This window comes from Rhinatrema bivittatum, chromosome 2 (assembly GCF_901001135.1).
Source record: "Rhinatrema bivittatum chromosome 2, aRhiBiv1.1, whole genome shotgun sequence".
Classification (NCBI taxonomy): Eukaryota; Metazoa; Chordata; class Amphibia; order Gymnophiona; family Rhinatrematidae; genus Rhinatrema; species Rhinatrema bivittatum.
In genome coordinates, this window is record NC_042616.1 from 180962867 (window position 1) to 180976628 (window position 13762).

Here is a 13762-nt window from a genome sequence, read left to right on the forward strand (position 1 = left end):
TAAACTTTCAAAAGGGAAACTTTGATGAAATGAGAAACATAGTTTAAAAAAAAATGAAAGGTGCAGCTACAAAGACTAAGAGAATGTGCAACAGGCATGGACACTGTTAAAAAAAACAAAAAGCATCTTAGAAGCACAGTCCAGATGTACTCCACCCATTAAGAAAGGTGGAAGGAGGCCAAACGATTGTTGGCATTGTTAAAAGGTCAGGTGAAAGAGGTTTTTTAGCCAAAAGGTCTTCCTTCAAAAATTGGAAGAAGAATCCAACTGAAGAAAATAGGAAAAAGCATAAGCATTAGCAAGTTAAATGTAAAACATTGATAAGACAGGCTAAGAGAGAATTTGAAAAGAAGCTGGCCATAGAGGCAAAAACTCATAAAAAAAACTTTAAAAAATATATCTGAAGCAGGAAGCTTGTGAGGGAGTTGATTGGACCATTAGATGATCAAGGAGTTAAAGGGGCGCTTAGGGAAGATAAGGCCATTGCGGAAGGACTAAATGAATTCTTTACTTCGGTGTTTACGGATGAGGATGTTAGGGAGATACCGTTCTGGAGACAGTTTTCAAGGGTGACGATTCCAATGAACTGAACCAAATCACGGTGAACTTGGAAGATGTAGCAGGCCAGATTGACAAACTGAAGAGTAGTAAATCACTTAGACCGGATGATATGCACCCCAGGCTTCTGAAAGAACACGAAAATGAAATTTCAGAACTATTATAAGTAATTAGTAACCTATCATTAAAATCATCTGTTGTACCTGAAGAGTGGAAGGTGGCCAATGTAACTCTGATATTTAAAAAGGGATCCAGCGGTTATCCAGGAAACTATAGACTGGTGAGTCTGACTTCAATGCCGAAAAAAATCATGGAAACTGTTATAAAGAATAGAATCACAGATCATTTAGTCAGACATGATTTAATGGGACATGGCCAGCATGGATTTACCCAAGGGAAGTCTTGCCTTACAAATCTGCTACATTTTTTTGAAGGTGTGAATAAACATGTGGATAAAGATGAACCAGTAGATGTGGTGTATTTGGATTTTCAGAAGGTGTTTAACAAAGTCCCTCATGAGAGGCTACTAAGAAAGCTAAAAAGTCATGGGATAGGAGGCGATGTCCTTTCGTGGACTGCAAACTGATTAAAAAACAGGAAACAGAGAGTAGGGTTAAACTGTTTTTACAGTGGAAAAAGATAAACAATGGAGTGCCTCAGGGATCTGTACTTGGGCTGGTGCTTTTTAATATATTAATAAATGATCTGGAAAATGGAATGACAACTGAGGTGATCAAATTTGCAGATGACACAAAATTATTCATAGTAGTTAAATCACAAGCAGATTGGTATAAATTGCAGGAGGACCTTGTGAGACTGGAACACTGGGCGTCCAAATGGCAGATGAAAGTTGAGACAAGTGCAAGGTGATGCATAAAGGGAAAAATAACCCTTGCTGTAGTTACACAAGGTTAGGTTCCATATTAGGAGCTACCACCCAGGAAAGAGATGTAGGCGTCATAGTGGATAATGTATTGAAATCATCGGCTCAGTGTGCTGTGGCGGTCAAAAAAGCAAACAAAGTTAGGAATTATTAGGAAGGGAATGGTGAATAAAACAGTAGATGTCATAATGCCTCTCTGTCTCTCCATTGTGAGACTGCACTTTGAATACTGTGTGCAATTCTGATCGTCGCATCTCAAAAAAAAAGATCTAGTTAAACTGGAGAAAGATCAGAGAAGGGTGACCAAAATTATAAAGATTATGAAAAGGCTAAAGAGATAAGGGCCGTTCAGTTTGGAGAAGAAATGGTTGAGGGGGGATATGATAGAGGGATACAAAATCATGAAAGGACTTGAACAGGTAAATGTGAATCGGTTATTTACTCTTTCAGATAATAGAAGGACTAGGGGACACTCCATGAAGTTAGCAAGCAGCACATTTAAAACAAAGTGAAGAAAAATTCTTTTTCACTCAGTGTATAGTTAAGCTGTGGAATTCATTGCCAGAGGATGTGGTTATGGCAGTTAGTGTAGCTGGATTTAAAAAAGGTTTGGATAAGTTCTTGGAGAAGCCCCTAAACTGATATTAATCAATAAGGAATGCTTATTATCAGCTTTAGTAGCTTGGGATCTATTTAAGGTTTGGGTACTAGCCATGTACTTGTGACTTGGATTGGCCACTGTTGGAAACAGGATGCTGGGCTTGCTAGACCCTTGGTCTGACCCAGTATGGCATGTTCTTATGTTCTTATGACCTAAAGGTCATGCCTTAAAAAGCAGCTTCAAACCAGGGAGGACTTAACTGCAGTCAATGAACTCTGAGCTGGGCATTGCCAGTGCTGCATACTGGGGAAGATATCAGCAATACAACTTCCCCACTTCCTTGTAGGTATCAATGGCTCTCTCCTCAGAATGCCAGTATTTCACCGCTAGGGTCCACGGTTCAAGACCCCAGCTGACCCTTGCAAGCTAGGGCTTAACCTTGGGAGTAAGATATAAGAAAGAGATCAATTATTGGGGATCTGACAGGTACTTGTGACCTGGTCTGGCCACGGTCTGAAACAGAATCCTGGTCTCTATGGAAATTGGGTCTGCCCCAGCACGGCATTTCTTATGTTATATTCTTAAACCTAACCGGCAATATTTGAATATAACTGGTTAAGCTTAAAGTCATCCAGGTACCTGTTCCTGAATAATTTAAATCTTAACCAGCTATATTCATGTAGTCCTGTCCCAGTCAGCTCTTCAGCATGGAGGCACACGAGAAGGGCCATGGAGCCAGCACCTCCTGGGATTCTTGCACTGGAGGGGAGAGTTAGGGGGAGTTTTTTCTTTGAGGCCCTTAGTGTTTCTTTCTCTCTGGGGTGCCTTTGCACACCAGTTCCAAGCACTCAAAATAACCGCTCTTCACACCTGTGATGCTGTTCAAAATAAAACGTCTTTACTGAAGTGGATTACAGGAACACAATTCCAAAACTATTACACTACTAGACAGTGCACCGCTGCAGCACAAAGTCCAAAAGATGGCAACAACTAAAAATTAATTCTTTCAAGCCACCTTCTTACACCTTCCCCAAACAGTTCAGCTCTTTGGGTGGGTACCCCTTCCTCTCTGGGCCCTCCCAGTACTGTTGGGTAGCTAAAACATTTTTCCACAAGGGGTTCTTTTCCCTTCTTGTCTCTCTGGAGTCTGTCTGATTTGTGTCAGATCAGTCTTTGATTCTAAAGACTTTCCCAGGCAGGATACCTCGCCTCTGGAACATCGGAGTACACTCATCTGGCTCTCTAAAATATGTCTGTATATATTTATTTATCCAGTGAATGAAGGTTTGCAGAAGATTTCTAACTGGCTGACTGCTAATCGTCTGTTGCTCAACACATCAAAAACAGAAATGCTGTTGATAAAAGCCTTTGAGGCTCCGCTGATGCCAATGAAAACTTGAAGGAAACAGGGTAAGTTGATAAAGTACGAGATTTGGGGGATAATTTTAGATTTTTCTTTGTAGATGCATATTTCAGACATTTTTATAAACTGCGTCAGTTAGCCCAATGCGGTCGGTTTTGAGTAGGGACTTTTTCCGAAAACTTTTGCAGGCTTATGTCACCCCTTTGCTGGACTATTGCACGGCTATGCTGATAGGGTGACCTGAAAGATCACTTCATAGGTTACAAATAGTCCAGTATTTGGTGGCTAGAATGATTTTTAGTTGTCCAAGAAGGGTGAGTGCGAGATCCTTGCTACTTCAGTTTCACTGGTTACAGGTGAGAGAGAGAGAATTAAGTTTAATATCATGTTGACAGTTTGCAAAGCAGGGTGGGGGTTACGGTTACTTGAGGCAGTTATTGATGAGGTATATTCCGGCTAGAAACCTCTGGTCTGGAGATGAATATTTGTTGGAAGTATCTTGGACAGAAGTAGATAAAGTAAAGAATTGCAGGTGAATATTCTCTGTGTTTGGGGCGGAATTATGGAATTCTGCCCCAGAGGAAGTTCGGCAGGTGATGAAGACGGTAAAAACGTGGCTTTTCAAACAGACAGGCTGATGCAATATAGTGAACTCAGACGAGCGCACAGCTTTACACACGCATGGACGTCCAAAACCCCTTATGCAATAAAGGGATTAGCGCATCCAAACCAGCTCGTAGATAATAGCGCTGGTTTGGATGCGCTAATCCCTCCGGAGCAGGCATTAATTCTTGAGGAGCCCCTAAAGTTATCAGAAAAGCAGAAAATACTGCTTTTCTGTAGTTCTTCCGACTTAATATCATGGCGACATTAAGTCAGAGAATCAAAAAAAGGAACAATGGGAAAAAAAAAGTCGCCGGCGTCCGATTTCCTAATCCACTCTCAGCCACTTCTGCTGGGCACCCGATGCTGAGGAGGCGCTAGAGACACACAATTTCCCCTAGTGCCTCCTTTTTATTGCGGCAGCTCATTTAAATATTAAATCGGGCTCCACGGAGAGGTGAATCGGTGAACGTTAGGGGAGCGGGCGCTCATGACTGAGTGCCCGTTTTATGCACGATGATACTGCATTAGCTTGAGAGCGGATAACAGTGGTTGCTGAAAAGAAATAAAATGAAATATAATGCAAAATAGTGTTTTCAGGAAAAACAGTGGGGTAGTTCAGGAAGTGGCAAGTAGTAGGTTGATATAAACAATGCAGTTAGGGTACTGTAAATGAAAGATTAAAGGGAAAGTTTTAAATTTTAATTTTATGTATTTTAAATAATGTATTTTTATTGTTGTGAACCGCCTTGAGTATGGGTATGTGCGGCATATAAATAATAAATAAAATTAAATTATTTATATATGGTCTCCTCAGCTGCTGAAAACCTTCTTCCTTCCACTATCTTGTCTCCCAGGAAGTTCTCCGCCTAAAGTCTTTCCTCTCAGATGAAACCTAGCCTGCCACTCCCTGGGTCCCAGCCTTCTTCTCTCCTGAGCCTTCCCTGTTGAGAGCCAGGCCCCACACCAGAATCCCAGATCTTGGAATCCTGCTTACTTACTCTCTTACTTTTTTTATATACCCTCCTAGAACACCTCCCAATGGAGAGTGATACTCTTCCCTACATACTGACACTACACTGATGTCGCATGAAGGCAAGTTCTAATAAGACCTGTGTCACTCTAAGGGCACTCAGACCAGCTGAAGCCTGTGTTGACATTTTTGTAAAGGCCTGGGCTACCTTTTTAAAGGCAAAACTGGGCACCCCATCTCATTAAATATATATAGCCGGTTGAGTACAAAAATAATAAAAATTTCCAGGTTAGCAAGCCCAATCCCTACCCTCATATCTATGCAATCAGTAAAAAATTATGTTGAACCAAAGTAAGTTATGGGTTGCAGGCCATAATAGCCCGAGGAGTCTCTCTGTTTGCCCCACGATTTTGAAAATATCTCACAGGCTCTGGGCCTCACCCTTCCTATCCACCCACAAGCCCCACCCTGAACCCCCTAAATCACTCCCCCATAGGCCACCAGGAGCGCAGTACATTCATACCACTCCCAACGGCATCCAGTGTTGCTTTGACAACAACTCTGATAGCGTACACTGTGTAGTTTTGCTTGGATTATTGGAGCAAACCCTATGGGTAAAAGTACCCACAGAGTTTGCACCATGGAGCCTAACTTTCAAATCTATCTGCAGTACAGCATTTGTACATGTAAGTAGATACATGGAGATTAATGCTAGTATTTTATAAACTGCGCAGCAGGAACTTCACAGTTTATAAAATACCGTGAATTTTTATTCTGAAAACATGTGCATCTTTCAGTACACGAATATATTTCCAATGCAAGAAAATACTTATTTCCTCTACCCATTTTATAAACATGCATGCACATATAGCTTATGCACAAAATAATTGTGACATTGCTCGAATAAACACTCAAAATTAAATGCAGAGGCAGGTATTTTATAAATATGCACGTACAGTTGTGATCCTAAGTTTATATATCCATGGCAGAATTTGTAAGATGTGTAGCATTTTAAGAAAACATGAGTGATCAAACAAAACTTGTCTTATTTTTAATATGTTTCAAATTAAAACTATTCATGACAGAATAGCACAATCATTAAACAAACCATAGCAATAAGGGAAATAATAAAACGCTCCTGTTCAAATATTTATATACCCTTGAATGTTTGGGCTGATAATATATACTCAGGTTGACCCATGCAGATTGAGATGGCAATGAAGAGTAGGTATTCACACCTGTACCTTGTTTGACTATTTTATACCCAGCACTAATTAAAATCAATGAGTTTCTTAGCTCTTGAGAAATCCTTGTGTATTTCATCCAGGGCTGAACCGACTCAGGTGGTTACTGAAGCATGGGGAAAGCAAAATAACTGTCAAAGGATCTGCAAACAAAAGTAGTTCCAACTTTATAAACCAGGAAAAGGATATAAAAAGATATCCAAAGATTTGAAAATGCCAAATCGGTACTGTTCAAACTCAAGAAGTGAAAAATTATGGGTTCTGTTAATACCAAGGTAGACCAAGAAAGATTTCAGACACAACTACCAGGAAAATTTGTTGGGATGCAAAGAAAAACCCACAAGCAACTTCTACTGAAATACAGGCTTCTCTGAAACAAAGTGGTGTGGGTGTTTCAACATGCACAATAAGGAGATACTTGAACAAAAATGGACTGCATGGTAGAGTTGCCAGAAAAAAAGCCATTGCTGTACCAATGCCACAAAACAGCCCGCTTACAATAGGCAAACAGCACCTAGAGAAGCTTCCAAACTTCTGGAACAAAATAATTTGGAGTGATGAGACCAAAATTGAACTTTATGGTCACAACCATAAACGCTATGAAGAAAAGTACACTATTCCTACCGTGAAGCATGGAGGTGGATCTTTGCTGTTTGGGGGGGGGGGGGGGGGGGAGCTACAGCCAAAATTGATGGCAGGATCAATGCAGCATCTTATCAGAAAATATTAGAGGAAAATTTGCATTCATCAACCAGGAAGCCTCACATGGGGCACACTTGGACTTTCTAATATGACAATGATCTGAAACTTAAGGCCAAGTGAACCATTCAGTGGCTGCAGTAGAGGAAAGTGAAGGTTCTGGAGTGGCCTTCACAGTCTCCTGACCTCAACATCATTGAGCCACTTTGGGGAGAACTCAAACACGCAGTTCATGCTAGACAACAGAAGAATTTACAGGATCAGGAGGCTTTTTGCCAAGAGAAATGGGCAGCTTTACCACTGAGAAAATAAAGGGCCTCATTCACAATGATCACAAAAGACTGCAAGCCATCATTGATGCAAAAGGAGGCAATACACAATAATAAGAACTAAGGGTATGTAAACTTTTGAACAGGACCAGTTTATTATTTCCCTTATTGTTATAGTTTATTTAATGATTGTGCTATTGTATGATGCATATTAGTTTAATATGAAACAAATTAAAAATAACATGTGTCTGTCTGATCACTCATGTTTTCTTAAAATGCTACACATCTTACAAATTCTGTTAGGGTTATGTAAACTTATGAGCACAACTTTTGAAAATAAGTACTTACTTGCGCGTATTTGGTATCAGTTTGCCACTACTTCCGCCAATTCCCCAGTCCTTCTAGGCTCTCTAGCACGTCATCCTGTACCCTGCCATTTCACCTACACCTCCCGCCCAACAAACTGCAAGCCCAATTTCACTCGCACCAGTCAATTAGCAGGTACAAAAGTGTACAAATAAGTTTGGTAACGTATACATGTTAACTCTTACAAAAATGCAATTACCATGCATACTTCTGAACTCCACCCAGAACGCCCCTTCCCCTCTCCACCATGGTAAAATATATGCATGAAACTGAAGATATGTGTGTACACTTAGCATTTATAAAAGGAATTGCCTTGATAACAAACTTCTTAGCTCAGCACAGTGAATGATTCAATTAAAAATCACAGGCAGAAAATCTAAAAAAATTGGTAAAGCATTAAGGAGGTAATTTTCACAGTTATGTGTGTAACAAGCGAAATGTAAAGTACCTGTGCACATATATGCTAATTGTTACACACATAACTGTGAAAATTACCTCAATGCTTTAGCAATTTTTTTTAGATTTTCTGCCTGTGATTTATATATATACACGAAATATATATATATATATATATATATATATATATATATACATATACACACACACACATAAAAAAGGGTCGGTCTGGGGCAGGGCAAAAAGTTATTCATGCAAGTTGCTATTTTAAAAGAAGAGTTGCACACCTACATTTGGCAACTTACTCATGGAATTTTACACCTGCTAATTATCTTGTGTAACTGATATCAGACTGGTTTATTGAGTAGTATTGGCTGGGTGGGAAATCTGGGTAAACTGTGGTGAGTTCAGGCTGAAGAACCAGGAGGGTCTCGACGACCTGGAGAAAGACTGTACAAACTGGTGGAGGAACTGGTAAAACTGGTTCATTTTAATTCTGCGCACGTTTTAGAATATGCTGCTTAGACACGTAAATCAGGTTTTACGTAAGTCCTACTTTATTTTCGTACGGTAAAATATTCTTGTATATATTTTAAAAACAGGTAGGAAAAGGACTCGTGCTCAATGCATTGAAATACTTGTTTTCAACGCATTGCATGTATTCACGTGTAAGCATACATTAGTATGTATTTTCCAGGGCAAAGATACACATATTTTATAATATATGTTTATATGATTCACATGGGTTATAAAATACTACAGTAGCTCTATGCACGAATATGCTGCCATGTGCAGTAGTTTGAAAGTTATCCTTAAAGTGTTTACCTTGTGGAAATAAATGTAGCCCTGCGTAAGCTCATCTGAACCCTCGCCAGAGAAGATAACCACACTGTCCGTTTTCTTGCGTATATATTTAGAAACCAGGTACATGCCTACAAAGAACATAAGTGTGAGCCTGTCATTCACGAATAATCAACACACAGAATCTGAGTATAATCTTCAATTATGACTTTGATTTTCCAATGTAAATAGCAATTGTCATCATGATAGTACAACCGCACTATCCAATCACCAGCATCTAAATCTTGAAAAATATGCAAAATACTGACCCGTTATTTGAAAGTCTAAGCAATTGTGTGATTAGCTATGTCATAGTAATTTATTACACTACTGTGATATTTACCTATATTGTCTTCATAATATTCCTTTGCTGCAAAGATTTGTTTTCAGTTTTCAGTATTTTGCTAATTTATGCTGCATTTTTACCATTTCTTCTCTGGCTGAAAATGTAGCAATGCATTTTCAAAATATAATATTCAGTTGGTGCAATGGTACACTAGCCGCTGCCATGTGAAATGCTTGGTTTCATGCCCAGTCCAAGCTTCTGCTCATCAAGCAAGCACTCACAACTCTTGGAGAATAAGAGGAGGAAAGGAAAATTGGTTCTTACCTGCTAATTTTTGTTTTTGGAATACCACGGATCAGTCCAGACTCTTGGGTTTTGCCTCCCCTCCAGCAGATGAAGACAGAGAAAGTTTCACTGACACTGTCATATTACCTGGTGTGCCACCTGCAGCCTCAGTATTGTCCTGTATTCAAGCCAAGATTCATGCCAAAACAATCCTAATGAAACAGAAACAACTTCACACAACAAGCAGAAAAAAAGACGGATCCCCGCAATGGAAAAAAATCTTTACTTTCGAACCACAAACCAGGAGAACAATCCTGAAATCCTGAGCATTTCTGCAGCATATATACAAAAGCAGCAAGAAGTACGAGCGGTCTCTCCTCCTCAAGCAGGGCGGGACTCTGGACTGATCCGTGGTATTCCAGGAATGAAAATTAGCAGGTAAGAACCAATTTTCCTTTCTTGTTCATACCCGAATCAGTCCAAACTTCTGGGATGTACCCAATCTTCCCTAATTAGGGTGGGACTGCAAGAGTCCCACTCGAAGAACACTCAAAGCCCATGGCCTCTGGAGCCTGGACATCCAAATGATAATGTCTGGCAAAAAAGTGTGCAATGACTTCCAAGTAGCCGCCCAACAAATTTCCTGCGGCGATACCTGCTGGCACTCAGCCCAAGAAGCTGCCTGCAACCGAACAGAATGAGCCCTCGATCCCACCAGGACAGGATGCCCCTTACAAATATAAGCCAAGCTTCCAGCCTCCTTCAACCACCTCACTATCATGGATTTTTGAGGTCTTCTGCCCCTCCTTAGAACCAGTCCATAACACAAAAAGATGGTTAGCTAGTGATGACCTTGAGGTAACGCAACAAAGCTTGATTCACATCTAAACATCACAGGTCCCTCGCATGCGGTGTTGACGCGTCCAAATTTAGGAAAGCCGGAAGATCTACCATCTGACTCAGATGGAACCCAGAAAAAAGGGCACAGTAAGTGCCCTAGGCCTTTTGCCAGGATGCGGTCCAAGGGATCCCTGAGCCCAATCTGACTGCTTCCCAGCTGTTTTCCTTGCCAAATAAGCAGCACAAATTCTGAGGAAACGCTGCAGGGCCCTCAGACTCATTTAGGCCTTTTGCCAGGATGCGGTCCAAGGGATCCCTGAGCCCAATCTGACTGCTTCCCAGCTGTTTTCCTTGCCAAATAAGCCTCATGCATAAGCAGCACAAATTCTGAGGAAACGCTGCAGGGCCCTCAGACTCATTCCTGAAGAGGTCCTCCTTTTCATCAGAATCCGGCTCCCTCCTGTTCACGGAGCTCTGCACCGCTGGAGTCAATGGGGGAGAAAAATCCTCCGAACCCCTGTAGGGAACTGAAGCCCTATCAGCTGAGGACCACAAGGCCGCTTTTCCCACACCCGACAGGAGGATACTCATGGTCTTCAGAGGCGCTCCTGCGCCTGTCTTTTGCTTTCTCTGCCGCTCTGATGGAGCTTCACCTGCCTCGACCCGCCCTCTCCCCCAAAGAGGCATTGAGGACAGAGCCTGGTGGGCGAATGTTGCACCATGCATCACCGCATGAGCGGCAGGAACTGCCATGCGCCATCAGACTGAGAAGAAAAAAGCCAGACCAGAGAAAAAAAGGGCCCGACTGCGTGGCTGATGAGCCATGCCGCCCGAGAACTCCCGCCCCAGCAAAGCAAAAAACTGAGCCGGTACCTCCCACAGCCTTCCCAGCTGCTGCAACAGTGCCGCTCCACTTACTTCTCCTTTTCTTCTTTTTTATTTTTTTTAAATAATTTTTTTTTTTTTTAACTTAATCAAAGTAGAGTTAAAGCAGAATAAAAAAGAGAGGATACATACTTGAGAGGCAGAAGAGCTGCAGGACGGCACAAATTCTCCTGGGAGGGAGGGAATTGGTACCACCAGATATCCATTCTCGGTGGCGAAAGGACTGAGCCAAGCAAGGTTCACCAACCCCCTGCTTGTCCACCTCAATCCCAGTAGGGATAGTCCCAACAGGGCCTAGCAGCTTACTGGAAGAACCCTAAAAAATTAACTACTTTGCTAATTGCACCTCTTCCATCTGCTGGAGACAGAAATACTAAGGGACTGCAGATAGCACACCAGGTTAAATGGCAGTGTCAGTGAAACTTTCTGTCTCCATCTACTGGAAGGTAGGCAAAACCCATGAGTCTGGACTGATCCGGTTATGATCAGGAAACCCAGCCAGCCACTGTACCAGAACACTACCTATTATATGTGACTTGGGATGCAAATATAACCTGGTTCTGAAGACAGCCTCAGTCTATGGGCGGTACCAAGGGCTGTCATTGCAGTAGCTGGGATTTAGAAGGAGAAAAGTAGAGCTTGTTCAAGAAAATAATCCCTGGAGCCCATGAATCAAGGCCCCTGGTGCCTCAGCTTCAAGCCTCTCTATCACAAACGTGAATGGGGCTAGTAATTTAGGTGTTGAGAATGATGAGCCAGGCCAAAGCAAAGTGTAATATTCACATTTTGATGGTTTTCCTGATTAAACTAGTAAGTAGTTCCATGGCCAATACATTTCTAAACATTTACCTTGTAAAATGATGCCTTTTGTTGTCACCTACCCCCTTCCTCCTGTCCTAAAGGAAACAAGGGGGAGGGGTAAAGATGGAGTGGAGAAAGAAAGCACTCAGAATATTTGATCACTCAAAGACCACGTAGATCAATCCAAAAATAATTATGATATAATTATTGGATGGAGTGATGTCCCTTGGTGATGAAGTAGGAACTTCACACACACTGAAGCAGCATGAAGAGACAGGATAGGTAAAGTCTCCAGCAGGCAGAGAGCTTGAAGGGAGGTCCTGGGGAACACTGCTTCAAAGGAGAAAGGAAACGTAAACCAGTGTTGACTAGGAGAATGGAAAGCCAGGAGGAACAGGAAATACAAGGCTGCTGGGAAATGTATTTCTGAGATCCTGGGCAGAGAATTAAATAGGATCAGCCAGGGCAACGTGGTGCTGAGTGGGAGCCAGAGCCGAGTCTCAGAGACTGCAGTGGTGTTCTTAAGCCAAAAAACACTGCCTTTCAGACAGAGGGGGAACAGAGAAGAGGAGGAGGAGGAGAACCAGGAAGGAGCTCCTGGAAGCAGAGATGTCCACAGCCCTTTGGTTAGAGATTTGAATCTGCAAAAAATGTACACTTGGGAAGTAGGTTATGTATGGTCCTGGGGAACTGGACTAGCTTACAGCTATTAGCCATGTACTGGAGTCTCAGAGAAGGACATGAAAAACTTTTAAAGTGTGAAGTGAACACTGATATCTGGAATAAAGTGATCTTTACTACAAATGGCTGGCTCTGAGAGATATGTTCCAGAAGGCTGTCAGCAGATTGTGCAGGACCAGGGCAGCGACTTGAGACATGCTTTAGAAGAATTTTATCTTTACACAAAGATTATTGCATCTTCATACATGGGCAACCATACACCAGCTACAAAGACCTGGATGTCTTTTTGGAAATCTGCACCTGCTGGTGTCCCACAGCTTGAAAACAGGGCATAAATTTCAATTCACAGAAGCCTTGATGATTTGCACTACTGCTGCCAAGTTTCAAACTTGTGTTAATTCAATCCCTTGTTATGTCTATTAACCTGTGTCCAATATATGCACATCCTGCCTCAAACTAAGGATGAAAGCCAGTTCTAAATGTTTTAATTAAATAATCTGTCTAATTAATAGCATGACAAACTACTGATGTTGAGGGAATTTGCTTTTTAACTATTTATTGTTTTACACAAAATTACAAGATTAACTTGTAACAAAAATATAACTTTGAAATCTCAAATTACAATATAATAAACAGGAAGAAAAAAATTACTGAGAAGGAGGGTTCCACAAAACGAGGAGTAATCAGGATGAGGGATAGGTCAAACACTGTATATTAATGAGGAATCAAGGAAAAACATCAGAGACCGGTGAGGAAGCCAAAGCAGAGATTAGATCCATCTTGTTACTGAGGAAGGCAGTCAAATGTGAAGAGTGAAGAGATTTAGGTTATTTATTAATTGCTGCTTTAAGAAAATACTGCCTCATGTTGACAAGTAACAGGAATAAAAAGGCCTGAAGAGGGGAAAATGTAATTCTTTCAGCCCAAGGCTGAGCATGGCGTGAAAGTGCTGATAAGCAAGGCTCCAAGGAAGTTATAACAAACAAGAAACAAAGTACTAACATAAGCAGAATGTGTGATGTCTGAAAGGCGCATGAAGGAAAATTACCAGCTGACATAGGGGATGAACAAGGGGGGGGGGGGGGGGGAGGGCGAGCCAGGTTTAACAGTGTATAAAAAGGTAATTTAAAACAATGAGTAATTGGCATTGCTCATAGAACAGTATATTCTGTAAAAGTTTGGCTCCTTT

The 13762-nt window shown here is 41.4% G+C and overlaps 1 protein-coding gene across 3 annotated transcripts in view; it reads right to left on the reverse strand.

Annotated features, from left to right (window-relative positions):
• ASNS (asparagine synthetase (glutamine-hydrolyzing)) overlaps window positions 1-13762 on the reverse strand; it is a 112171-nt gene that overhangs the window by 53145 nt on the left and 45264 nt on the right. For all 3 annotated transcript variants that reach the window (XM_029588938.1, XM_029588939.1, XM_029588937.1), the window contains one exon: window positions 8781-8887. In XM_029588938.1, coding sequence (XP_029444798.1) covers window positions 8781-8887 — 107 coding nt within the window. The remainder of the gene's footprint in view (window positions 1-8780; window positions 8888-13762) is intronic.